Source organism: Rosa chinensis, chromosome 6, assembly GCF_002994745.2.
Source record: "Rosa chinensis cultivar Old Blush chromosome 6, RchiOBHm-V2, whole genome shotgun sequence".
NCBI classification, from domain to species: domain Eukaryota; kingdom Viridiplantae; phylum Streptophyta; class Magnoliopsida; order Rosales; family Rosaceae; genus Rosa; species Rosa chinensis.
The window spans coordinates 60490751-60516268 of record NC_037093.1 but is presented as its reverse complement, the minus strand read 5'-3'; the positions used below and the strand labels follow the sequence as shown (position 1 = coordinate 60516268).

General features: G+C 36.5%; 5 protein-coding genes across 6 annotated transcripts; 2 read left to right on the top strand and 3 right to left on the bottom strand.

Moving 5' to 3' along the window:
- Nucleotides 1-502: 502 nt before the first annotated feature.
- On the top strand, nucleotides 503-2129 carry LOC112174735 (protein POLAR LOCALIZATION DURING ASYMMETRIC DIVISION AND REDISTRIBUTION). Its single transcript, XM_024312531.2, has 3 exons — nucleotides 503-1019; nucleotides 1099-1559; nucleotides 1676-2129. The coding sequence occupies exons 1-3, from the start codon at nucleotides 680-682 to the stop codon at nucleotides 1958-1960; spliced, it is 1086 nt and encodes a 361-aa protein (XP_024168299.1). The 5' UTR covers nucleotides 503-679; the 3' UTR covers nucleotides 1961-2129.
- A 4239-nt stretch (nucleotides 2130-6368) lies between these two features.
- On the top strand, nucleotides 6369-8462 carry LOC112174738 (chorismate mutase 2). 2 transcript variants are annotated; one of them, XM_024312534.2, is made up of 6 exons: nucleotides 6369-6576; nucleotides 6774-7014; nucleotides 7201-7287; nucleotides 7427-7570; nucleotides 7813-7905; nucleotides 8009-8462. In XM_024312534.2, exons 1-6 carry the CDS (start codon nucleotides 6377-6379, stop codon nucleotides 8261-8263), a joined length of 1020 nt encoding a protein of 339 aa, XP_024168302.1. In that variant the 5' UTR covers nucleotides 6369-6376; the 3' UTR covers nucleotides 8264-8462. The 2 variants fall into 2 exon arrangements, with proteins under 2 accessions (XP_024168302.1, XP_024168301.2); XM_024312533.2 differs by lacking the exon at nucleotides 6369-6576 and having other exon boundaries at nucleotides 6600-7014.
- Nucleotides 8463-8535: 73 nt separating this feature from the next.
- Nucleotides 8536-12913, bottom strand: LOC112174731 (3-hydroxyisobutyryl-CoA hydrolase-like protein 2, mitochondrial). The gene is made up of 14 exons (XM_024312525.2): nucleotides 12641-12913; nucleotides 12434-12514; nucleotides 12254-12322; nucleotides 12070-12133; nucleotides 11809-11888; nucleotides 11405-11488; nucleotides 11044-11128; nucleotides 10838-10923; nucleotides 10630-10751; nucleotides 9684-9744; nucleotides 9317-9415; nucleotides 9132-9233; nucleotides 9008-9049; nucleotides 8536-8909 (listed from the first exon to the last, which is right to left on the bottom strand). Exons 1-14 carry the CDS (start codon nucleotides 12755-12757, stop codon nucleotides 8790-8792), a joined length of 1212 nt encoding a protein of 403 aa, XP_024168293.1. The 5' UTR covers nucleotides 12758-12913; the 3' UTR covers nucleotides 8536-8789.
- Nucleotides 12914-13534: 621 nt separating this feature from the next.
- Nucleotides 13535-16320, bottom strand: LOC112174729 (phospholipase D Y). Its single transcript, XM_024312523.2, has 7 exons — nucleotides 16051-16320; nucleotides 15730-15934; nucleotides 15399-15600; nucleotides 15085-15278; nucleotides 14710-14863; nucleotides 14311-14475; nucleotides 13535-14209 (listed from the first exon to the last, which is right to left on the bottom strand). Exons 1-7 carry the CDS (start codon nucleotides 16295-16297, stop codon nucleotides 13748-13750), a joined length of 1629 nt encoding a protein of 542 aa, XP_024168291.1. The 5' UTR covers nucleotides 16298-16320; the 3' UTR covers nucleotides 13535-13747.
- A 192-nt stretch (nucleotides 16321-16512) lies between these two features.
- On the bottom strand, nucleotides 16513-21731 carry LOC112174728 (BTB/POZ domain-containing protein NPY1). The gene is made up of 4 exons (XM_024312522.2): nucleotides 20828-21731; nucleotides 19027-19096; nucleotides 17648-18826; nucleotides 16513-17304 (listed from the first exon to the last, which is right to left on the bottom strand). The coding sequence occupies exons 1-4, from the start codon at nucleotides 20887-20889 to the stop codon at nucleotides 16771-16773; spliced, it is 1845 nt and encodes a 614-aa protein (XP_024168290.1). The 5' UTR covers nucleotides 20890-21731; the 3' UTR covers nucleotides 16513-16770.
- Nucleotides 21732-25518: the final 3787 nt, after the last annotated feature.

Below are 25518 nucleotides of genomic sequence, written 5' to 3'. Positions count from 1 at the left end.
CCTTACTTTTAATTTAGTTGAGCACGATTGAGTATGGAATATTAACTTATAACCTAAGCGCGAGATCGTAAGTTCTAAATGGTATAGTCAGGGCATATTCATTTTAATTAGATTTAGTTCATGCATTGTAACCACCCGTAGACTGAAATTCTGGCAAGATTTTATACCATAATTAACGATTGCTTCATCTTATTATGGCATGAATCTGGTTCTTTTCAAAACCGTTGGTGCGTATACAGAGAATCATTCCATTAACTTTCCTAAATAATGGTTTTGGCTTGTTAGGTTGATTTATCACCACCTTTTGTTTTTTTTGGTTGGTGCTGATAATTCCAAATTAATACAAAGTGAAAATAACTGGACAACAATATTAAAAGAAAAAAGAAAACCAGCACATTTGAAATTTGAAATTCAAAATTTGTTTCGTAGAAATTAAATAAAATTAAATAAAGGGGTTTGAATGTTTGATTATCAAATTCCATGAAAAAATAAAATAAAATCTGGTTGGGAATGATCATAAATACTGTATTAGAGTAGAGAGAGGAAATGGAAATTGAAATCGGTAAACCCTAGGGGAATGTGCGGCGAAGTCCCAATGAATTTCCCTCCATATCTGTTGACGATTTAAATCTGTCCGTCCACTCTGTCACTGGGAAATCATCGCATTTATTTCAGAAAGATGCAGAAGGAGGAGGAGGAGGAGGAGGTTTCGTCCAAGTCCTTTAAAACCCACGAGACTCGCCGCATTCTCCGAATCGCTGATATTCTACTCGACGACAGAGACGGAGACGGAGACTTGTTTGAAATGGACCGACCCCGAAAGACCGACCACCACCTCACCATTATACAGTGCTCCACGCCGCGCCGGATCGTCTCCCGATGGTTCTCCGCTCTCAAGCGTGCCAGACCCAGAAAAGTTAACGCACGGAGCGACAACAGAGACAACGAAATCGTCAAAGAAAGCAATCTCGCCCGCACCATGTGTTCCACAAATGGTTTCAACAGCGACGGAGGGCCAGGTACGACTGAAATGAAGTTGTTGATTACTTGTATGTTTTGTCGAGTCTGGTTCATTTTTCTTATGACTACAAATTGCAGGACGTTGTGGTATGGATTCGAGCTCGTTCAATTTGGGGGTGGCGTGTGGTCTGCTTTGTGTGGTTGCTGCTGGTAAAAATGAACTGAACAAGATGGTGGAATTGCGGACACAGATGGAGCTGATTCTTCAAAATGCCAAACAGGAAATGGGCAGTAAGAATGCACTTATAAACGACCCTAAGCCGGCGGCGGAGTCTAATGAGATTCATTTCGCTTCTTTCTCCACCAATTTCCAACAAGCATCGACCTCTGGTAGCCAGTTTTCTCTTCAATCTGTTGGCGGCCGCGACGAGTGCTCAGATTATTGTGTTGGAAATGAAGGAGAAGGAGGAGACGAATACGTGGCAGGAATAGATCAACTAGAGGCGGAGCTTCGAGCCGAATTAGAAAGAATGCAGCTCCAATTGGATTCAGAAAGTAATTCATCCATTTCAAAGTCCCCACAGCAGCAGAGGCTAGAGGTACATATTACCCCTTCTTTACTTTTTAAGTTTAAAAGATGGACTTGATTTCCTACTTTTTTGGGGATTAAATACCTCGTGAAATGAATGTTTTTCAAGTGTTGAAAATGTGGCAGGGTATGGGAGGCATTGGTTCAAATCGTCGTGAAGGGGACTCAGCATCAACGGATTACAGTGATCATGAAATGCTCTGGGGCTGTGGATTTGCTCCGCTTGAACTTGAGAGAAAATTGCATCTAGTGCTGGAAGCGAGACAAGAAGAGCGGATAAAAGAACTGGAAGATGCTTTAGAATGTGCAGAGCAGAAGCTTGAGGAGAAAGAAAGAGAGGTGTCTTGGTGGAGAAACGCTGCAATACTTATGTCGGGCCATGATCCAGAACCTTCATATTCGAATGGTTAGGAAACAACCAAATTGTACAGAGGGTGAGGATTGATTTCCGTTTTGAAGATTGGCTGTCCTGGTCTTTCAATTGTAGTAGTCAAGTGTGACATGTAACTAGTCAGTCTGTTTATGATTGAACTTTGTACTACTTTGATCCAGAATATATCATCATAGTTTTGTCTTTTCACAGTTGTTTTCCATTGTAAGCGAAACAAATTTACACACAGCTCAACCTATGCAACTAGTAATGAGCAATGACAATGAGTGTTGTTTCCGGAAGCATTTTATTGTTTAATTTTGTCCTTTCAAAGAAATCGGGCCAAATTATTAAATTTGGGTCTCTAATGCACAAAATATGGGCCAAGTCGATTAGTTTTGGATATCTGTATCATTGGGCTTCTATTATTGCTGTTGTGGTGTTTATTTTATTTTTGAATTTCTTATTTTTGGTTTAGTGTGCGTTTTATTGTGACACCTAGGCATATATACGTAATTGTTGGGTGCGTGTATTTGGTGGGATGGTAAGGCAATGATTTCTCATTTTTCAAGCTCCATCTAGAGTGAGGGTAGAATGGAGTTAAAAACAAAATGTAGGTATCGTTAGTTGACTCATGGGCCTGGGAGCCCGCAAAAGCCTGGCAGGGTCCCAAAAAAAGCCCGTTCGTGAGAGGCTCACCTTTTGATTGAGTAGTTTATTATTGTGACGGAAGTGCTCGAGTAAGGGAGACACACAATACATCATGATCATGGGCTGCCGCTTATTTTTTTATCCCATTTTTTGTATTATAGCAATGCAAGAGTCACAGAGTAATGATATTAAATCCACTAGCTAGCCCAAGTGGCTTTGGGTAGGTGGCGAAGTGGTTGTAGGTTTGTTTAAGTCTTTGTACATTGACACCAATCATATGATTCTGGACACAGACCTTCTAGTTCCACACCGGAGATTCTTGGCGGTTGATTAAAAACAACAAATAGCATTGAAAATGATTCTAACAAATACACAAAATTATATAAACTATTTTTTTAAAGAGAAACACTAGTAACTTTTCCCTCCAACCTTTTCTTTTTACTTTTTTCATTCATTGTGTATGTCATGTGTACTCCATTAAGATATAAAACTCATCATTTATTGCATTGAAAAATAAATCATCATTTTTCCTTGTCTACCCCTTCTATTAAATGTTCAACATTCTTTTTTGTTTTTCATATTTAAGTTTTTGGCGTAGAGCTTTTTGCTGGGCTCTCTTTTCTGGGTTCATGCCTTCATGAACCCATACACAATGCTAAGTTTTTTTATTTTTGATAAGATACACAATGCTAAGTTGCTATCCCTATATATGGCCTCCCCCACCCACTCAATCCATAATCAATTCAAATTAATAAAAGATGAAGCAGCAACATGCCAATAACTAGGAGTCGGTACATACTGATCGGGATGATGAGGTGTGTTTGACGTCAGCCCCAAGTGGTGATTCTAATTGAGATTTCATTGTAAACAAGGAAATCTGAAAACAAACAGAATACAGACATGTGTACAAAAAATAATAATTTTATTAATGATTTGAGTGCGGGTTACAATTTTTGGTACTACTCTGATTCCAAGGACTAAAAAATCGATTATATCCTCGAAATTTCTGCGATATTTCCCTTTTTTTAGAGTCTCGATATATCTTTGACTTACCAAGAGAATATTGAGAGAAATTTTCGAAATTTCGCAATATTTAGGGAAATTTTTGAAATTTTCGCTATATTTAGGGAAATATTCAAAATTTTCTTGAAATTCTGAAATTATCGCCACCTCTCGCTATATGTGGCTAGTGAAAACTAGCCCTTGTCCTTATCCAATTCGACTAAACTGATAATATATAAAAAGAAAAACTTCAAAAAATTATAGGGTCATGTATTGCACTTTGTGTCTTTTCCCTCCATGCTTATAAATCTTTTAATTATCTAATTTACTAACTAGTAAACATTGGCTCTATTAAAAAAAAATAAAAAAACTTTCCTATATATTTCAATGGACCATTTTCTACTTCTTTTTCTGTTTATTTGAAGACAGAATTTTTTTTAGCATATGTAATTAATTGTAAAATATTATTATAATTAATAATTAACTCTCCTAATATTATTATAAATTTAATTTTTGTCTTTTATTTCTAAACTTTGCCTAATTGCTATGTATTGCTTTCATAGTTATTAGGCTCGCTTTTGAATAAGTGAGCAGTTGTCTAATGGGTGGTGTTAGCATACCACGTCCTAAACTTGTCCTAGGCATGGCAATGGAAGGTATGTATCCGTACCATTATGGCTTGAGATTGAATGAATTGATGTTTGGCTCAAAAAAAAAAAAATTATTTTTGAGAATTCTCATGTAGAATTTCATATCTTTGTCATGTCAGTGTATTTTATTATACTTCAAATTACTGCAATCATTATATAATTAAGTTCATATTTTTTTGAAATATTATAGGTAACATTTTATGAAAATTCATTAGTGATTTCCATGTTACTTTCTAAATTTCCATTATTTTTTTCAAAAATTTACTTAGATCGAAATTTCCTCGATATTTCCATCAAAATTTTCATTTTTTAGACTATCGATATTTCTTCGATATTTTAGTCCTTGTCTGATTTTATCTCCGACGATGTTTTTCACTCAAGGGCTTGACGCTTGATCTTGAGTTGTACGATGGTCACGGGAGTTGACACGTGACGAACGTTTTGACTTAAGGTTGGTGAGGAACCGGCTATTTCGCAGCTTGATGGTTCTTCATGAGCTTGCGAGGCTTCTGAAATTTTAAGAGTGTTTTCTTCTCTTTTTTGGTTGAAGTCCTTCTCTTGATTTGAGATGGGGTATTTTAGTATTTATAGTGTCGGCGTCTCTCTCAATTTGGAATGCCTTGATGACACGTAATTAATTGCATTTTCCTTAATAGCATAATTGAATCAATCAGCCTCAATTAATTGATTTAATCACGACCATTAAGGAATTAGCCAATTAATTTGATGGCTGATTTTAATTGTATTTCATTAATAGCATAATCAAATCAATTAGTTTTAATTAATCGATTTAATCACGACTATTAAGAAATTTAGCCAATTAATTTGATGGCTGATTTTGATAATTAATTTCAATAAATTGACATCTAATCCGCAAATGAAATTTAATACTTGATTTGACTCGGAATCAATTGATTTAATTTGATTAATCCGCTTTAATATCAGCTGATGTAGTCGGAACAAATTTATTTATTGTCGTCGAGCTTTTTATATGCCGCCATGTGTCATTCTCGGAGTCCACATGGTTTTACTGACTCACAAGCCACGCGTACATGTTGGTGGGACCGCATGTCAATTAAATTTGGTTGGTCACAATTTCAAGTGTTGACTGAATTATTTAATGAATTTTATCTTCATTAAATTCTTGTGTCTACATTCATTTAATGAAAAATTCATGATGAAAGATTACAATGACCGGAGATGACTAGTCATCGAGGGTCGTTAGTAAATCAAAAGCTTACGAAGATTCGTGTTTGAGTTGGGAGTTCTAATTTTAGGCGCTAGGCAATTTATTGAAATTTCGTCGATTAAATGATGATGATGCAATTTGTAGGAAATAATGAAAATATATCACTGGAATGGAGGTGGAAAAGGAAACCCAGATTCAAAGAAAAAGAGAATACTAAACCGAGGGGGAGACAGAGAGTTAAGAAAAAGTCAACCATAGTTTGAAAGAAAATTGGAATTAAATAAGAGTAAAAAAGAAAAGAGAAAAATTGTCTAATTAATGTATTAAATATCTGATTTTTAGGAATAGTGGAGTACACATGTTATGTAATGAATAGAAAAAGTAGAAAGGGAAAGATAGCTAGCATTCATCTTTTTCAAATTCCAGCTTCATACTGAACTAACAAAAATCTTAAGTTCACATAGCACAATAGTTCAAACTTACGTGAGTATCAACTAATAAAAAACGTGATCATATCCTCACTGTCTTATTATTAGATATTTGAAATCTGAGACTTTTTTCTTCGCAAGTGATTTATTAGTTTGCAGTGAATACAGCAAATAAGGTTTGAAGATAACAAATTATCCGTAACTCCACAAATCTTTCGGCAACTTTTCTTCAGAGTTGTCATGTCTATACATGTGTTTACAATTGTTCTAGAATTAGGTTCAAATCAGCAATCAGTCAATCACACCGAAAAAACAATAAAAAGAAAAACGTTCAAATTGAAAAATTTGGGTGGGTAATCCGCGTACCCGTGTGGGGCTCCACTTTCTCACCCGTTAAGGAATTAAAGAAAGAGACGTTGTGGGTCGTGCAATCGCGTCACGCCATTCGCACGCTACCTCTATTAAGCATTAACCCGATTAAGCAACCTTCGCTTCCCTTGCCTTCCCTTTTTGCCTTCCTTATAAAGAGAGAATGAGATGCCAGTATTGGGCACCTTCCTATCTTCCATAAACGCTATTGCTTGTCACAATCTGCTCCTCATTCCTGTCCGTTACAAACTTATAAAGGTCACAATCTTCTCTAATCGGAAACAAATTAACTGCTCCCTCTCTCTCTCTCTCTCTCTCTCTCTGCTGCCTGTTTCACGTTCAACGATCTCAGATACGCCAATTCCAAGGTTGTTATTCGCTTCCCTCTCTAAAAATAGTCCTCTCTTTATTTGTTTATTTCACGGCAGGAACTTGTGTCTACACATATCTATATATATGTGCTCGGAATCCCAATTGCCTGTCAACTATTTAATTAAACAAAAATGGGGGGTTTGGGACTCGTTCATCTTCTTCTGGTTTTTGTTTTAACATCTGGCAGTTGCAGTTGCAGCAGACGCATTCTTAACATGGCAGAAGCACCAAAACCCAACTCGGCGAGCAAGAATGAGTCGCTGACGCTTGAGAAGGTGAGACAGGGATTGATCAGCCAAGAAGACACCATCGTGTTTAGGCTGATTGAGAGAGCCGCCTTCCCTCTCAACTCTCCTACCTACCACCACAAAATTTCGTCTTCACCTTCTTTGTTTAACTTCATTGTCAAGAGCACCGAGGCCCTTCAATCTCAGGTAACTAATCACATTGCAATCATTTCTTCTTCTGTTCGTTTCTTGGTTTCGGCATTAATTTCACGTGAAATGTTTTGTTTGTTTCTTCATTTCTCATTTTGAAATATCGTAAAATCCAAACTTACATTGTCTCTGTATAAATCATATGGTCTGGTCTATTAATAATATATGTTTGTGTTAGTGCAGGCCGGTAGATACGAAATCCCTGAAGAACTGCCTTTTTTCCCAGAAAACTTACCACCTTCATTGCTGCCGCCTCCTGCTGATCCACCGGTAATTCTTTACCTACCCACAAAGTCTTAAGTCTTTGTATTTGTATTTGTCTCTGTCTCTGTGGATGTGCCTTTTCAATTTTGTCTCTACTGATCTCTTTTTTGATATGACGAATGATATATTGTGTACGTATATATAGGTATTGCATCCTGCTGCAGCTTCCATTAATCTTAACAAAAAGATATTGGATATATATTTGAAACAATTGCTTCCTCTGTTTGCTGAACCCGGTGATGATGGAAACTATGCAGCAACTGCCTCCAGTGATCTTGATTGTTTACAGGTATATTGGTTGACATCACTTATGCTATTGGTTTGGTTGGTAACTTGGCCCCATCAAAGTTTCATTGTGCGCATTAGTGATGCTCTTATTCATATTTTAATCCATTCTTTTAAGATTAGATTAGGAACAATGCATATAGTCCACTAGCTAGTGTAGGGGCACTTGGGTGTTTCAATAAGTTATTCAGATAAAATTAAGTGAAACTGAGAGTTTGGTATTCATCACACTTGCTGCTGCTGCAGGCAATCTCTAGAAGGATTCATTATGGCTTCTATGTTGCTGAGGTCAAATTCAGGGACGCCCCTCAAGATTATGAGCCTGCAATTCGCGCTCAGGTATGCTTCAATTTCATTATTTGGTTCTTCATTGTCAATGAACTAGCTGGTTCTTGATCAAATGCAAGTACAAGTACTGAACTGGTTGTTTCAATTTCTCCAGGACAGAGAAGGTCTCATGAAATTGTTGACATTTACGAATGTGGAAGAGCAGGTGAAGAAGAGAGTTGAGAAGAAAGCAGTGATCTTTGGGCAAGAAGTGAGCCTTGACAACAACACTAACAGTGTAAAACAAAATGGAACTGTAAATGGAAAATACAAGGTTGATCCGTCTCTAGTTTCTCGTCTCTATGGAGAATGGGTAATGCCTCTCACAAAGGATGTTCAAGTTGAGTACCTCCTTAGACGCCTAGACTAGACACACTCAAGTTATTAGACTACGTCCACATTCAAGTCAATCTCTGTCCAATTTTTTGTATCTGTATTATTCACAAATTCATGTGAGATGTGAGGGTCATGAAACTTCAAATTTGAATCATTCAGCCTTGTTAATATGTTATTAAAGATATGATACGCACGCCAAGAAAAAAAAAATCAGAGAATATTATCATATCATACCCAACTGGTCTTAATTTATGCCTATTGTCAGCTGTATGCCTGGAAATTTATGTGTATTAGACTCTTTCAGAGTTTCAAATGCAATTTTTATTTTATCTCATTAAAATAAATAGTAACAATCCATCGTTAAATTTTAGCGGGCAACTAGCTGCTGGTCTCCAACAAATGATCTTTAGGTGTTACAAAGAAGTGTGTTAAAAATAACTTCCAAGGATAATCTTAAAATGGACAAAATCTAGCTCACAATCGACAAAGCCAAGTTTCTTCTTGCTTTTCTTCATCAAGCATTGCACAAAATTCAGTCTCCTCTTTTGTGTGAATCACTCCTACATAAATGGCTCTCGAGACGCGGTTGGCAACTCCAGCTCAGGCTCAACTTCAGGGAGCGGAGAGAAATAGCAGTCAACCATGTCTTTAGACACTTCTTTCAAACTAGGAGGGTCCCACTGGAGATTGGCATGGAAATTAGTCATATGATCACAGCTTGAAAAGGGGATAATAGAAAGTAAGCCACACTTGTGAGGACTAAAAGTAGGGTGGGTACCTTGGGTGCAAAGTCCTTTTCCACTAATCTCGCCCAAACACCCTATTACGTATACAGTAGCAAAGCTTGATGTAATGGCCAGATTAAAAGATGCTTAAAAAATTGATATTTGAAAACCCCATACCTCACAGAAGTCGCTTGAGACCCGTTTGGAAATTCCATTTAGGGATATCCGGTATTCACGAGCCAGACATTGATGAAGAGATTCAAATCTGCCTTCACGTATCTGAATCAACAGGTGAAAGTCAGGCATAGATAGAAAATCAATACAGGTATAACTCCATAAAATGCTAGGGAGCAATAACTCACAGATCGTAGGGAAACTTTCAAACTCAAAGGGGAGGCATCTTTTAGTTTCTTGAGGGCCGTGGTGCACCATTCATCATAAGAATCAGCAGCTTCCTTTTCCTGAGCAGTTCATTACTTTCTTCTAAGATATAGTACCAAAAGTAACTTCTAGAATATGCATAAACTGGGTAAGATTTTCAAGTTATCTTTTATATCCATGTGTTACATTCCTAGACCTAAGACTGATATAGGACAATGATTTGGGTCCTAACCATGGGTAATATTGAGTCCCCAGCAAAACCAATAATGACCTACTTATGTAGTGACCAAACGTTTAGATTGTAGAGTAAGTTGTATTTTGGTTTAAGAACAGATATATCATGCTTACCAAAGCATCAATAATTTCCTCAACCGTGTCATGGCTGAAACATCTGTCAATCCCTTCAAGCCTGAGTCGACAAGAAAATTGGAGGTAAAGCAAGTCAGACAAACAGATAGATGATACTATATATAAGTTCTGTATTGTGAAATCATGACGTTATTGCTGAAGTACACAATGAGATCATTGAGATGAATATAACTTTAGTGCAGAGGAACTGCCCCAAGCATCAAAGTTGGAAGCAAACCAAAGGACACATATATGTTGATAATCGACAAAAGGATTAATGCTTGTTCCCGAGGTAATAGTAATACAGAACAGAAAGGAATCTCTCTTGTGGTTGAAAATTTTAACATATACAGCACAATTTTTCCTTAACTCTCACATGTCAATTTAAACAATTGGGACTCAGGTATAGAATATATAATCCACCTTGTAACGGTGATTCATTATTGATAAGTTATATTATGGTCCTGTTTTGTTCAGAAAACCCTCAGATACTGAACTTTGGTATTTTAAACCAAACCAACTAGACATGTTTATGAGTTGTCCTGTCCATAACCGGAAATTGTATAAAACATCTGTTTTGTGTGCAATGATGTTGTTTCATATGGAAAAATAGCAGCTAGGCCCACAAACTTGATGCTTGGACATTATAAGTCTTGGAACAGGGTATATGTGTCTGTTTTTTTTTTTCCTTTCTTTCCTTTTTCCCACCCCAGTGTCCCATTACATCGGACTTGCAGCTGATGTGCAACAAAAGGTGCCATATGACACCAAATAGCTGCAATCTCAACATTCAGGAACTTCAATTCTACCCCTTCTATATTAACTACATATCTTACCAATAAAAGCACACTTCTTTTTCACTTAGGAATTTAAGGTTTTCACAGATAAATATGGACAAAAAGGAAGAAGAAAATGCGAGACCAAGAGATATGTGATAGAAAATTACTTAGCAAGTATACTCTTCTGGTCTAGATTAACAAGGTCACCATACTCTGCAAGAGATGCTTTTATAACAGATGGTTCGTCTGTGACCAATTTACCCACGCGTTCTTCAACCATAGCAAGTCTCTGGCAGGAAGAGTTTTCACGATCATCAGATGAAGATTAATGACAAAATACTGAAAGCAAAAGAATGAGGTGTTGAGAATACAAACTGCATTTAATACATAATGAGTGGCAAGGCCACATGCAATCATCTCTACACCATTAAGCTTGTCCCCTGTAAGAGCTAAGTATTCTCCTGCACAAATGAAACAAATAAGACAGGTGGTGAATGAAATGAAATTCTTCCACATAAATGATATAGAAATTGAAATTCTGATAAAGGCAGAACATCTCCAATTTTCTAAGTATACTTTACCTAAGTAGCCAGGTAGACGAGAAAGATAATATGAAGCTCCTGCATCAGGATGGAAGCCTATTTGAGCCTCTGGATTGCAAAAAACCTGCAAAAATGTGGCACATCAATAAGACATGACACAAGCCCACCTCATTTAAGACATAGAAAAAGATGCAGAACTGTATTTTTTATCAGCTCTCTCTCATGAGTGAGACATTAGCATATCTCTTCAGGTTAGAGTTGTTTCATGGCTAGACATACTAGACATATAGTTTTGGTGAAATCTTCTACATTTCATATGATATGAGAAAAGAATCAACTACTTCAAACAAAACAGAACCACTGGTAAAACTCATTCATTATGTAAGCAGCAGTCACATACAGTTTTATCAGTCACCACACGAAACATTCCTGGGAGTGAAATTCCAGCCCCACCTCCCATAGTTATACCATCCAAGATAGCTACCTGCATGAGTTCTGATTAAGTGATCATCAAAAGCACATTTAAGTTTGTCTAGGCACTTGATTGCATATTCTGCACTTAAACAATTTGTAATTTTAAAGAAGTATTAACATGTGTAGAACAGAGTATGCTACAAATCAAATTATGCTACTGTTTGTGAAAGAAAATCACATGATCCCACATATATACTGCTAAACTAGTATTAAGCAAACTGGTAAAAGTAATCAAGTAGTTAGGTACAAAGAACAACAATGTCGTCAACATTATAATGTCCCACTGTTTCATGTGATAGATTTCAAAAGAAGCTCTCATCTGATACTCACATGTGGCTTCAAGTATGTTCCTTGAATATATACAAACTTATACAATGTCTCGAAAAATTTTCTGCATTCCTCAACTTTCCCTGCACATTATGAAAACAGATGAAAAGAAAACCGACATGTCACTCAGATAGTAGAAACGGGATTCTGAAAAATTAAAAGACATATGGAATAATTTGTTGTCTTAAGTTATTGAAGATTAAACAAAATGATGAAAACCAACTAGTCTTGAGTTGGAAGCTGATAAGGGGAACGTAAGTCTACCTTGATTGACTAGTTGAAAAAGGGTAACAGCATCCGCACCGGAACAGAAGGCTCTCCCATTACCCTTTAAAAAAGAAAAATCAAGATAGCAAATGAGACAAGAAGTAAATTTGACATAATACTAAAACCATACACGCCTATAATATAAACCCAACAAGTGTGTCCGCACAGAACAAGATGATACCTTCATCAAGACAAAACCAATATCCGGGTTATCTTCCCATGATTCATAAAGTCTCTTGAGGCGAGATACCTATAAACAATCCCAAAAAGATAAAAACTTGTAAATACTTGGTTATATGCATCAGTAAGCAACTGAGGAAACCCAGAAAACAGAGAGCAATGAAAAGGAAGAGAGAGAGACCATAGCAGTATTGAGGGCATTTAGTGCAGATGGTCTATTGAGAATGGCTGCTCTTGATTTGGTCCTCCCCTCAACCGTGACCTGAATTTAAATTCGTAAATAAAATAGATGAATGAATCAAAAATACAGTGGAAGAATACATAAAAGAAAACAAAGGAGGAGGAGGAGGAGGAGGGGATTCCTGAAATGAAAGAATTAGAGACAGACCAGGTCTTGGGGGTCATCGTGGTGATGTTGGGCATAGTTTGGCTGAGCAGAAAAGGCTCTGTGACGCTGATTCACACACCTCTTCCAAGCTGCTTCAAAACCCTTTGCTCTCTGCATCTCTCTCTCTCTCTCTCTCTCTCTTTCAGCGGGCTCCGTCCGAATCGATCCCAGTTCAGTCTCACTGAGCTAAAACCCTGAACCCGAGCGCACCTTTTCCACTATAACTCACAAAACGCTGTCGACCGTTCGATTTGTCTGACTGCATCTAAAAGTCTCTCTCTCGTTTTGGTCTTATTATTTCTACGGCTCAAATACGAAAATTCTACGATGGACTTGATGCATAGAACATGATTCAATTTCGTGGAAATTAAATTCTGTAACTTTCTTAAATGGCAAAAAAATATATATATCTCAAAGAAACCATGGTTTTTATCCAAATTCTTCCTTCTTTTTATGATTTTTCAGAGAAAAAACACAATAAAATTCATTCAAAAAAATTTGTTCGAGATTTTAGTGTTTCGTTAGATGTAACTCATTCTCAAAATCATGTTCTACAAGTCTAAGCTTATGGTAGATGAGAAGTTCAAGAAAAAAATAAAAAGATTTAACATGATTTGACATACACCGTGCATTTCATGGATGCCTTCAGGATGACACCTACTAATGTGTCAAACCATGTAAACCAAATGATGTGCCGAGTTGTAATGAGATCATTGTTGTTACAGTTAGTCCAACCCTTCTTCATTTCACCTTTTTAGATTTAAACAATAAAAAAGCCCTCTTACCTCTAATTACCACAAGTTTTAAGTTAAGAGTATATTCATGTTGAAATTGTTTAATTTCTGAAAACCAAAAAGGAAAAAAATATGGAGATGAAGAGTGAGGTGAGACTTTAGTAGAGGGAAAGGAAGACTTTACTATGCTTATTCAAGTGAAGTGAAATTACAGACTGTCTGGTTCATTTCACCATCAAATTTTCAAAGAATAAATGAGTTCAAATTCGTTGTGTTATCTTATCCAAACTCCAAACGACCTATATGACATTATCACTTTCATTTACATTCTATTTTCAGGTCATTTGTCCATGACAAAATCAACTGCTCATCATCAGCTTGAAAAAGCATTACCTTCCCCCAACTCTTCAACTGGCAAAGCATATTCCGAATCCCAGTCAGCATCAAAGATTTGTTGAAGTTGTGAAACAATGGCAGAGTTATTTGTACCAAAACTGACACCCGCTGTCGTATAAAAGTAATCCCACACAAGATTGCTCGTCCCAATATGGGCTCGAACATCGCTTACTGCATACTTGCCATGGTTAACCCTGGTGTAACCAGGGTATATATTTCCAGTACGAGTACCATTGCCAGTTCTGGCAGGTCCTGTCGTGTTGAAACCTGGGACCATATAATACTTGATCTCAACTTTCCCAGAACAGTGGTTATACTCGGATGAATTGCAGAGAACATTAGAGTAGAGGAGAGATTTCAGGTATTGATCTGTGCTGTTGATAAAATGTGCCCAGTGTGCTACCAATAACTTCAATGTTGCATTCTTTGCAAACACAACCTACCAAATACCAGTCGAATGTTTTGTAAGTTCAAAGCTTTACTCCATGGAAAAGGACCAAGTACACGAAAATAAGTAGGAGTCGTAGCAATGGATGTTACCTCTGATATTGCAGAGGAGAGGGATGCCCAATAAATTGTATGCTTCATAAACTGGGACTGACCAAGCCAGTCCATGGTACTAATCCTGACTGTCCCTCCACTTCCTACAGATTTAATAGTCTCTATCCATGCTTGTTCATCTGCCTGGTACTTGCCAAATGACAGCTGCTGACCACAAATGCCGTTAAAATGGATATATAAGAAAATTCGGAACAACTTGGAGCACAACTGAAATATGAGAACTTTGTTTTTCAGCATCTTGATCTTTTCAAAGAGTTCCATTTCTTTCTCATAATTACATTATGATACCAACTTCTCATTTGTATGCACCTAGAAGATTTGAGTGCATAATGAACACAAGATAAAACCATTATGTCCAGGAAGTGACTGGCCAATTACCTCTGGAGGAGCAAAAGATAGATAGCTGGATTGGGGTTGCAAACTTGAATAATTATGTCCAGGAGTCTGGAGCTGCATTTTGAACATATGAGGGTCTGACAGTATGGGGTATCCTGCTACATGGTCAGTCTCCACAATCCCAGGGAGAGGTGAACTGCATTGACAGAACCATACAAGACTTTAGTAAAGTTGAAGAACTGGATTGTATGAATCCTAGAAGCATAGGAGATAAAACTAGTAAAAGGAAAAACTGCAGTGGGTAAAGCATCTAGATTCTAGACACTTGAGGCAAAGAAGTTGATACGCGTATCATCTAACATTTCAAACTAACTAGAATTGAACTTGGTTTCCATCACAAACCCCAAAAATACATACCTACACCTTGCTTTAGAATCCACGAAATGCGACCAGCAAGGAACTTGTCTCTCGGTCTGCCACTGTTTATCTGATACATTTGTTGTGTAAGCTGTAGAATTAAGAGATGCAAGTTTCCACAGGTTGTCAAAGTAGGTCTCAACCTTTCTCGCTATTTTTGGACAAGCAGCAAGATAAATTCCAACTTCCTTGACCTACAACCAACCCATTCAGACTCCCCCAATAAAGAATAATAGGACATGACATGTAAAAACAGTAAACCATACAAAAGTAACAGGATACACTCGTTAAAGTAGCAAGGTTTGAAGAAATACTTGTGTGAGAGATTTCCAGTCATTGTTTGCAGACCCAATATACACATCTCGCCGATCTGATATCCAAACTTTGGCATGGACTATGCCAGAACCCCACCATTCACTAAGTAACAAAGTGACATTCTTCACATTGGGCCTTCCTGAAGCAAGTTTGGAAGGCTCTTTGGTGTAGTCAGGATATACACCTGAGTGTGATAGTAGCCTAAAACCCCATAACAGCATCAAATAAGAACAATGCATTTGATAAGATAGCTAAAAGACACAATCTTTAAACTAGCACAGAAATGACATGTAATTTAATGGCTTAGTTTCCCAAGTCAAAGTCGTGTACCTGATAGTAAGATTGCGATTAGCAGCATCATCAATGGCGCCATAAACGGAAGCACCTTGGTGAGCTCCAAATCTCTTCATGTCCTGTTTTGAGTATCCAAAATCTCCAGATTGAGGGTCTTTAGGATTGGCTTCAAACTGCCAGTACTGAGCAATTATGTCCAGTCTCTGTGATGAGTTCCGCGCCAGCCACCGGAACACATCCGCTGCACAAAACAAACGTGTGCAATCAGAACATAATCAAATTCAATGAATTGGGTTTTGAGATAAAAACAACATATATATATATATATATATATATATATATATATATATATGTTACCGGTGGAGAGGACACCAGGGACACGACGGAGACCCGGCATGTCGGTGGGGATTGATTGGACCAGCCATGCTTTGCATTTCGCCGAACCTGAACATTCAGAGACGGGTAGCAAAGAAAGGTTGACTAAAACCCAAACGATGACGACGATAATGCGACTGTGAATGACTTTCATCTTTCTCTTATCTCGACTGCGTAACTGTGTCTGTGTATCATTATACCGTTTGTGCACAAATACAACAATAGGCATAAAGTCAAACCCCGCAAACTCGAATGCTAATCCAATAGTCTCTGTTATTCCCAATTCTGTTTCATCCTTATCGGCATTAAGTAAAAGTAACAATCATGTCTCATGTAAAAGTAAAACAGTAACAATAATCTCAATCATTATTCATAGGCAACGGTCAATTCTATTTTCTCAAAACATCGCCATAACATGACAGTCTGATGAGTTTGCAACAAGAGTGAAAATGAACTGGCACTTATTTAAGATCAACATGCATGCACAGAGAATTTCACAATTCGTACCAAAAGAAGTCAAGGCAATGCCACCAAATAACTGATTACACTTTTAACTACAGTGAACTCTGTTCCCTTTGAAAGTTTGAAATAATAACATGCCAGCCACAGAAAGACAATTTGATCATTAGCTACAACAAATCCTACCATTTTTGTACACTTGGCAGTTGAATTTTCCTCACTTCATTCAAATAAGATACCACCCTAGGATATAGAATGCCTCCTGTGTCTCGATGAAACAGACTTGGAATCACCAGGAACTATAGAAGTTGGGCTCTGAGAACTCCCAGAAGTCTCCGAGCTCTTGTTCTCTCCATGCCCCCCCTTCCCCACAGACCATAACTTGTCAAATATCCTCCTTGACCTAGACGGCAACAACTGCGCACCACTTCTACTATTCTTGCTGTTCTTCTTACCCAATTTCCCATTCTTCTGCAACTCTTCGCTTGCCTTCATTTGACTCAGCTGTTTTCCTAAAGGTTTGCAGTTTTCTTCTGCTGTCTTGTCACATTCTTCATCCAAATTTGTGGTGGAATGTGAAGCATCGGATGGATGGTTGTTAAGGGACCGAGCAGCAGCTGAAGATCTCACCTGCTCAAAAAAGAGAACTTGGACAACAACTCGCAGGGGAAGCTGCTCGTTCTGTGCAGCATCCATGGATGCCTCCATTGTCAGTTTCTTGACATCCATTAATCCACATATTCTTTTCCTTTCAGCCTTTGTCAGACTAGGGTGCTCCTGAAATCAGGAAAACTGATCAGTACTCGATAAAAAAGTTCACCAAAATCTGAAAGAGGGACATGTTTAGCAATCCACAGAAATGGCACCAAGTACAAAAGGGAATGCAAACATAAATAAAACAGGTTCCAATTTATTGTGCCAAAGATGTCCGTTTTTGAGACCAGGATGTGACAGAAAATTAGTAAATCAATCCTATTAGCTATAAGATAGGAGGATTCCTGCATTCTGTCTACTTAAATCTCTAAAGCACGACAAACATCTCACATGAGAAGCAAAAAGCATGATGATGTATAAATAAGAAAATGACTGAACCACACATGCACTTGACATGAAAGCATACCTTCAGGTAGATATCAATGGCTTTGTACAATCCATCATGAATTGGCCTCGCTAGCTCGGGAAGCAATTGTGACAAGTCTATGAAACTACTAAGGCTAAGATTAGGGTCATGAGCAATTTCGGCAAGATACCCATCAATCAGTCTACCAACACCCACCAAGGATCCATGCCCCAAGATAAAATTATCAGTACCCTTTTCATTCTTCCGAACAACATCTAAATCCCAGTTACTCTTTTCATGTATCACAAACCGATTCACAATGGACTGAACCAATTCAACATCATAAATAGTAATTTGAGGAGACCGAGCAGGGATCAATAAATCACCAACACGAGCTTCAGGTAACTTCAAACCAATCCTGTTAACCAGAACCTCCCTCAATGACTCATCCGCTCCAACCAAAGTACAAACTTTCAAAAGTTTCAGCAAGAAACTGCATGAACAACCCACACCTTTGTCAGATGGCAATAAACAAATAATAGTTTCTACCAGAGATTTGTTTCTCAATGCATGATCATCAGAAATCAACACATCAACAGAATCTGGCAACCATCTAAGTGCATAAGTTTTCAGAGCCTCCCCAATAACGGCACCATCCATTCTTCCTTTTGATTTCACAGCAATCATGACACGCCTGTAGAGATCAATATCTAGCTCACATATATCTTCAACCCACCAATCCCTTGGAATATTTTCCATTTTGTCTCGATAATTAATCCCTTCTTCAATAATTTTATCAGGCTCTGTTAATTTTCGGTTGTATGTGTAGGACCAGCTGATATTTGCAGGGTCGACAGAAGTTTTAGAAGCGATTGAATCTATGCATCTTCCGACAATCTTCAGATCCTCGGACCATGACAGAAGAGGTTTGGTGGTTTGGAGAACAATAATGGTATCTTTCCAGCTACGAAATATACTTGAATTCAGGAATACTTCAATTTTATATATCAGGTTACTGCGATCAACATCCTCGGTCATCTCCAGATACTCAGCGGCACAACGAGCAGCCACAACATTGTAAGCATTGAGAGTAACAGTCATTCCATAGCAAAATTTTGCACAGATTTCAAAGGAATTTGCCCCACCAGGGAAATCATCCATGCAAACTTCGACGACTTTCTCCTCATTGGCTTTAGGTACTAGTTTTTGCAAGCGATTACTCTTGGAAAGGAGAGGGAACTGAAAATACAAAGAGATTCAGCAATACAAAACAGAATAAGCTTTGCTAGAGAAAAGCATCATTAAATTTAGAGGGAATATACCGTCAAATGAAAGAGCACCCCAGGTTTTCATTTTGCAAAAGAGGAACATCAAAAGTGGGAATATCACATCATATATCACCACCAAAACAAATCTAATGCTGTATTAATAAAACATACCTTGTGAAGGTAAAATTGCATTTCCCCAACCTTTACGATGACATCTGAATCCAACTCAGATGTTACATATCTGCATGAGCATAGGAAGATAAAATTGAGCCCAAAGAGTCAAGGGCAATACAAACTATAAGAAGGAATGCAAATAAAAATTATCTTCGAAATTGGATAGCATATCACAACAATATATGCACCACTCCCGATCCATAACAAACAAACATAAGAAACATGGAGAGCAACTTAATTTCATCAGGGATAAAACAGAGATGACATGCTCAAAGTATTGATAAAGTATACCTATTTCCCTAAAGCTTCTAATAACAAATGGTGCAACTTACATTGCTAAAGTAGATGAACAAATTCATCTTATGTTCAGACATTTGTTAAAAAATTAGATTACAGTACAAGGAATATGACATCCTTACATTACTCGGGAATTGATTACAATCATCAAACTTTTAACAACTACAGCTATAGATTGGTCAGCATTTTGGCAAGAGAATGGAATAGGGTCCATTTCAACCACTTCCTGTAGTGTTTAGGTCGTAACACTCCTCATATGAGGCTAGATGGCAGCTTAGTGCAGAGTTTCTATATTTTTCTTAGTAGTTCACCTTAGAGAAGCTAATCTGAGGAAACTCCAGGCTCCAAGTCAGGGTCTGGAAATCAAATTAGATATAGCATGCTGTAGCACAATGTCCAAAACCTCTTTGACTTGGAAATCAAAAGTTCATAAGGATACTTAACTTTCTAATTTCTTATAAGCTTGCAGTGATTAGCAAAGATCTACCAGTGGAATAAGACCACACTGGACTGGAGTACAGCCAAATAAAAAAAAAACAAATATCTGTCATTGTAGTCCATGCTGTAATAATCTTTCAAACTAACTAATAGATGTAGCTCTTTTCCAGCCTAACAATACAATTTGCAGCCAGAAAACCAGCACATGCAGGATCTGACACAGTCTCGACCATTTGCATATTTAATCAGATTAAAGGCGATCCACCAGAAGATAAACATGTCATCTTTTTTATACAGATCCAAGTTTGCAAGATATAATCACCAAGCTGATCTTGTTTAAAGATTAAAAAAGAAGAACATGCAACTAAATGGTTGATTGAACCACAATATTGGTTAAGAGGAAGAATTTGCCCAGTGTGGTTATGATTTGAGAGCTTGGGTGATCACATATGCCTTGCCCAAAATTTGGACCACAAACACAAACTCACTAAAAATAGGACATTCCATTGCTGGACCACCTCCTGAAAGGCCTTTGACACCCTAGTCTCTCCCTTTTACCATACTGTCAATAGCAACACTTTTGAGATGAAAAAAGAAAACAATGATAATAACATCACGAACGCCCATGTGGTTTCTCTTACTTTGTTTTCTTATTTATTATTTTCTCTATGTCCTTCCTATCCAAAGAGAAGATTTTTTTTTTTTTTTGCTGTATTTACCATCACCGACTCTCCGGAAGAATTAGCCACTTACAACTGAATAAGTGCACACTCATACAAACAAGACCTCAAAACTTATACGCGTTAGACAAACAAAAAAGGTCCAATTTCACAACTTATACAGGAAAATAAGACCTAAAACTGGGGATCGAAGAGACGCATTGAAGCAGAGGCAAAGAAAACAAATATAATGCTAAAACAAGGGCTCTTCATTATGGGGGATAAAAAACAGAACAAAATTCGAAGAGATGAAAATGATTTGTTAGAGCTGATGCTCGAGTTTGTAGTAATATTACAGGTGTGTGCACAGAAAAGAGCACACAGAAAAGATGAAATATGTTTACCTGATCAACTTGCCATCAGCTTGAAACGCATCAGGCTTGGACCCTAACTTCATAAACTTCATCTTGACCCCAAAATGCCCTTCTAAGCCACCACAAATTACGGAAACAAGTCTTGAGAAGAGTAGGAGTAGAGCTACACAAAGACGGGCTCCGTTTCGTCCGAATTAAGCAGCGGCAAATGTCGAGTTTCTCTCTCTCTCTCTCTGAAACTCTTGAAGACCAGGAATGGAGCGGTCTCTCTCTCTCTCTAGTTCCTCGAATGCTTGTGTTTCTCTCTAAAACACGCAACCAGAAGAGAAGGGAAGACCATAAATTTTGGAGCGAGACAGAGACTGAGACAGGGACAGAGACTGAGAGAGAGACAGGGACAGACAGCAGGGGTGGTGTGGGCTTATGATACCAGCACCGCCTCCTCGAGCTTGGTGCTTTTCCCATTCATTTCTTCCAAGCCTTTATGATGACATTGATGACGCTCTTTATCTTTACACAAATACCAAACCCCACGAAAACACAAAATCTAGGGCAGACAGGGGATTGTTGTAATTTTGCATCAATGGCAAGGGTACACAGAGGAATTGTTCTCCCTAGAGACAAAGCTCATATCATAAATTCTCGCCGCCTTTGCTTTAAATCAACCCTGATCCTCTGAAGATCTTCTTCTCGTTTCTTATTGTTTAAAGGGCGCAAATCTCAACGGCTCTTCTCTCTCTCTTCTGCTATACGTGGTGATATTTCATATCTCATCGGTTTGGCTCTGACGGTGTTGTCTCCTTTCTCTCTTCTCTTCTCCTCCTCGTCCTGTATTTTGCAGAAAAAAAAATGAGAGAGAGAGAGGAGAGGGAAAGTTAGAGAGAGAAAGTGTGAGTGTGTATAGAGAGTAGGGGACTGTGTTACAGAGTGGCTCAGATGACTTTTTAACTAGCTTTTATGCCGTTAAGGCACGCCACCCTTTAATGGACTATCTTACCCCTCCTCTTTTTCTTTTTTTTTCCGCTGGGTGTCTCCCCGTCGCCTTACACGCCGGAGCCGGAGAGGTTGCCTTACGCGCCTCGTGAGAGCGGATGATGTTCCCGCCGTTTGACGCGTAGCTTATATTGACAACAACTTTTGACTTTTGAACCCATTTTCCTTTATAGTCAATACTACGCTAACCGAGGAGAATTTTGGGTAAGTTATCTATTTACAGGATGATTACACCAATCGTGCCGTTTATTTTCCATTCGAGTTAGTTTACCCTTTACTCCTGCAAATTTGTTTGATTATTAGCTTTAGGTATTGTTTATTATTTTATAAGAAAAATTAAATTATAAAGAAAATCCTCTAGCACAACCAGAGTTGAAAAGAACTGCATTCCTAACTAAAAGGGCAAAATTGTTTTCCCAATACATCTCCGCATCATTATAATTACTTAAATTTATTAAAATATCAACTGAAAAATTAGCTTCATGAAACACATGATTAATTGCGAAAGAGTCAAAGTCGGTGATGATGTGCTTCATATCTTAGCTTTAGGTATTGTATATGGAGCCATTGAAATAGTTTGATTTATACAAATGCTAGCGTTGGTGTTACTCAGTTATTTCATATTTTACATCGAATTAGTCTATTGACACATAGGGTGCGACTATTGTCACCCTACCATTTTCTTTGTTCACCTTACAAACATTTGAATTATTGAAATACTATATTATCTAAGTGCAAAATGATTAATAAAGTACACTAATTTTCTAAAATCCAAATATGTAAGAAATATATATATATATATTATATAAGTAATTAATTAAATACAAAAACTACTTAATTTCTCATTGGATAACATTAATCTTTATCTTCTCACTCAAATTTGAATTTATTACTGTTTTTTTGTCCTTTTGTTGCCTCCTCATCATTAATTCATTATTCAATTCACAAAACCATTACTTTTAACTTCATCAAAATCTTTGCAAAATTCTTTATGAACATCGAAAGTAAAAATTTAAAACACGAAGAAAAAAAATTAATCTCTTCTTCATTGATCATAGTTGTAAATTTACAAATCTTTTTACATAGATTGAAATAGAGAACATTGAAATTCCTGATAAAAAAAAAATTTAAAATTGAAAGAAATTTTTTTTTTAAAATGGGAGTAAATTAGATTATGATTTTATTAAGAAACTTTAATAAATTTTATTTTTTTTATGAGTATAAATTAAATCAGATATTTTCATTAAAAATATTTATTTTCTAATTGGATATGTCATATAAGGATATTCTTAGAAAGAGAAATGAGTTAAATAAATAAATTTAATAATTGAAATTAAAATATAGGGTGTAATGAGCAAGTAGGGTGAACAAAGAAAATGATAGGGTGGCAATTAGACCTATAAATGGACCGGATTTGGATCGGATCGACCTAAATCCAAACCCGTTTACTTAAAAAAAAATCGATCCAAACCCGCTTCGTTAACCCGGCGGATCATTAATAGCTCAATCCAAATCCGTATCCGTATCCGCCGGATTAACGGATACCCGATCCTCTAATCCGACCCGTTTATAATTTTAAATATTTTAAAATTTTAAATAATAATATTAAATTTATATCATGATACTTCATAAGATATTAATAAAATATTAAAATAACATGAAAAGTATCATCAAAAGTAGAATTACATTATCAAAAGTTTTAATGCTTCTTGAAATCTTGGGTGATGGACTATCCCTTAGATTTCTGCAAAAAAATTGTATTAGAGATTCTTCATATTTTATATTTTATATTTTTTTAAAATAATATTTTATTATTACGAAGGGGTATTATCAAAAGTAGAGTTACATGAAAAGTATCATCAAAAGTATAATTACATTATCAAAATTCTTAATGCTTCTTGGAATCTTGGGTGATGGACTGTCCCTTAGATTTCTGCAAAAATATTGTATTAGAAACTCTTCATATTTTTTATTTTTTATTTTAAAAATAATATTTTATTATTACGAAAACGGGGCAGATCATTAACGGATTGAATCGACCTAACCGTATTTGATCCGTTAAATAAACGGGTTAACGGATTCGAATCATTAACGGATCAACGGATCAAAATTTTCGATCCAAATCCGTCTAATAGCCACAAATTTGGAGCGGGTTTGGATCAAAATCCGGTCAATTTACAGGTCTAGTGGCAATAGTCGCACCTGGACACATATAGTGTGTAATATGCCGATTACAATTAGTTGTATCTCACTCATTTGTAATTTGAGGCACTATTTAAAATTTGTTTTCTTTTTTTCTCTTATAGAGATGTACCTTATAGATTAACTCAATTTTAAATTTTATATTATATTGAAAGTATTAATGCATCATAATATCATATGCGTCGCACATATCTTTATAAGATGAAAATGTTGATTACTACATGTTCAATTTAAATATGAGCTTCAAATTCATATACTTTTGTGTTCATGAGACTACTCTCGTTCTTTTTATGTTGAAGGGTTCTCAAAACAATAAAAACCAAAGAAAAAAAATGCATCAATCTCATGTTTTTTGTTACCATACACTATTCCGGGCTGAAATTTTTTAATGAATTTGTCGTTTTTTGTACTATTTTTATCCATGCTCATAATCATATTAATTTATGAATTCTTTATTTAAAAAAAAAATTCCATGACAATGGTTAATTGTGTAACAGTAAAAACAACAGTGGCGTACATTTATTGCATGCAGTAAATAGTACGTAGTAAATTGTAAAACAAAACGTGATAGTCAATAAGTCAAGTAGTCAAACGAGGAATTCAAACAGAAACAAGTAATTCATCAATTTGGTTCGAGTCAGATCTATCCAAGGCAGTAACCAGTCAACTACTCAACATTACAACTTAAGCAACTCTAACATTTTCTCTATATTTTTATTTTTCTTTATTTTAAGGGAAAATGAATCTCTTTTGTTCCAACAAATTTTCTATAACTATCCATATTTTAGAGATAATAAAGAAAGAAAAAATAAAATTTCCTAAATTTACAACAATTTCTAAAAATTTAAGAAAGAGTTATGGAGATTTAGAGATTGCTGTAAGCTAGATAGGAAATCTGTTGGAGTTATAAAAGAAAAATTACTTAAATCTTTGATTTTTACTTTCCGACCAAAGAATTTATGTTCAATAACCCTTAGATTTACATCTAAGGATGGAAACAAAACACCTCAACTTAATAATCATTCTCTCTGCCATTGAATTTACATCCAAGTGTAGTTGAGCATTATTTTTTTGGTCAATAACTGATTAAGTGATCATTTTTGATAAAAATTATAAAAAAGCTGTTGAAGTTACTTATTAGTCAATAACATAATTACACCTCACAAATCAGAATTACATGCATCAAACAAATACACGTGGACCGTTGCTTCGATAGTTGGTGGACTAGCTCCAGTCCTTCACCTAACTTATTATTAACTCTGCGATTGATTCAAGTCAACCTTATCCAGTTATTCGTCGATATCAAATTAACTAGCTACAGCTTCCCAGAAGACCAGACCATACTAACAAAGTCTTTTAAGCATGTACGTAAGCTAGGGTTTAAACTTTGTGAATTCTAAGTACGTTTCTTGTGAGCTTTACGCTCGTATATTCGTACCCTTTCATTGAGGAATTTGCACTATCGATCTGAACCATGTTTCCCTGGGCTTTATATACATGCATGATTATATATCTACTTTGGTATG

Bases quoted from the DNA above. Each gene is read 5' to 3' on its own strand.
- LOC112174728 (XM_024312522.2), bottom strand. From the start codon at position 20,889: ATGAAGTTTATGAAGTTAGGGTCCAAGCCTGATGCGTTTCAAGCTGAT. The intron at 19,097-20,827 runs GTAAACATATTT...ATGCTCATGCAG, and splicing joins GCTGATGGCAAGTTGATCAG to ATATGTAACATCTGAGTTGG. The intron at 17,305-17,647 runs GTATGCTTTCAT...TCCTGATTTCAG, and splicing joins CCATTGATATCTACCTGAAG to GAGCACCCTAGTCTGACAAA.
- LOC112174735 (XM_024312531.2), top strand. From the start codon at position 680: ATGCAGAAGGAGGAGGAGGAGGAGGAGGTTTCGTCCAAGTCCTTTAAA. The intron at 1,020-1,098 runs GTACGACTGAAA...TACAAATTGCAG, and splicing joins CAACAGCGACGGAGGGCCAG to GACGTTGTGGTATGGATTCG. The intron at 1,560-1,675 runs GTACATATTACC...AAAATGTGGCAG, and splicing joins CACAGCAGCAGAGGCTAGAG to GGTATGGGAGGCATTGGTTC.
- LOC112174729 (XM_024312523.2), bottom strand. From the start codon at position 16,297: ATGCCTATTGTTGTATTTGTGCACAAACGGTATAATGATACACAGACA. The intron at 15,601-15,729 runs GTACACGACTTT...ATGGGGTTTTAG, and splicing joins AATCGCAATCTTACTATCAG to GCTACTATCACACTCAGGTG. The intron at 14,210-14,310 runs GTAACATCCATT...GGTATTTGGTAG, and splicing joins TCTCCTCTGCAATATCAGAG to GTTGTGTTTGCAAAGAATGC.
- LOC112174731 (XM_024312525.2), bottom strand. From the start codon at position 12,757: ATGCAGAGAGCAAAGGGTTTTGAAGCAGCTTGGAAGAGGTGTGTGAAT. The intron at 11,129-11,404 runs GTATGTGACTGC...ACATTTTTGCAG, and splicing joins GTGTGGTGACTGATAAAACT to GTTTTTTGCAATCCAGAGGC. The intron at 10,924-11,043 runs GTAAAGTATACT...TCATTTGTGCAG, and splicing joins TCGTCTACCTGGCTACTTAG to GAGAATACTTAGCTCTTACA.
- LOC112174738 (XM_024312534.2), top strand. From the start codon at position 6,377: ATGCCAGTATTGGGCACCTTCCTATCTTCCATAAACGCTATTGCTTGT. The intron at 7,015-7,200 runs GTAACTAATCAC...GTGTTAGTGCAG, and splicing joins CCGAGGCCCTTCAATCTCAG to GCCGGTAGATACGAAATCCC. The intron at 7,571-7,812 runs GTATATTGGTTG...CTGCTGCTGCAG, and splicing joins GTGATCTTGATTGTTTACAG to GCAATCTCTAGAAGGATTCA.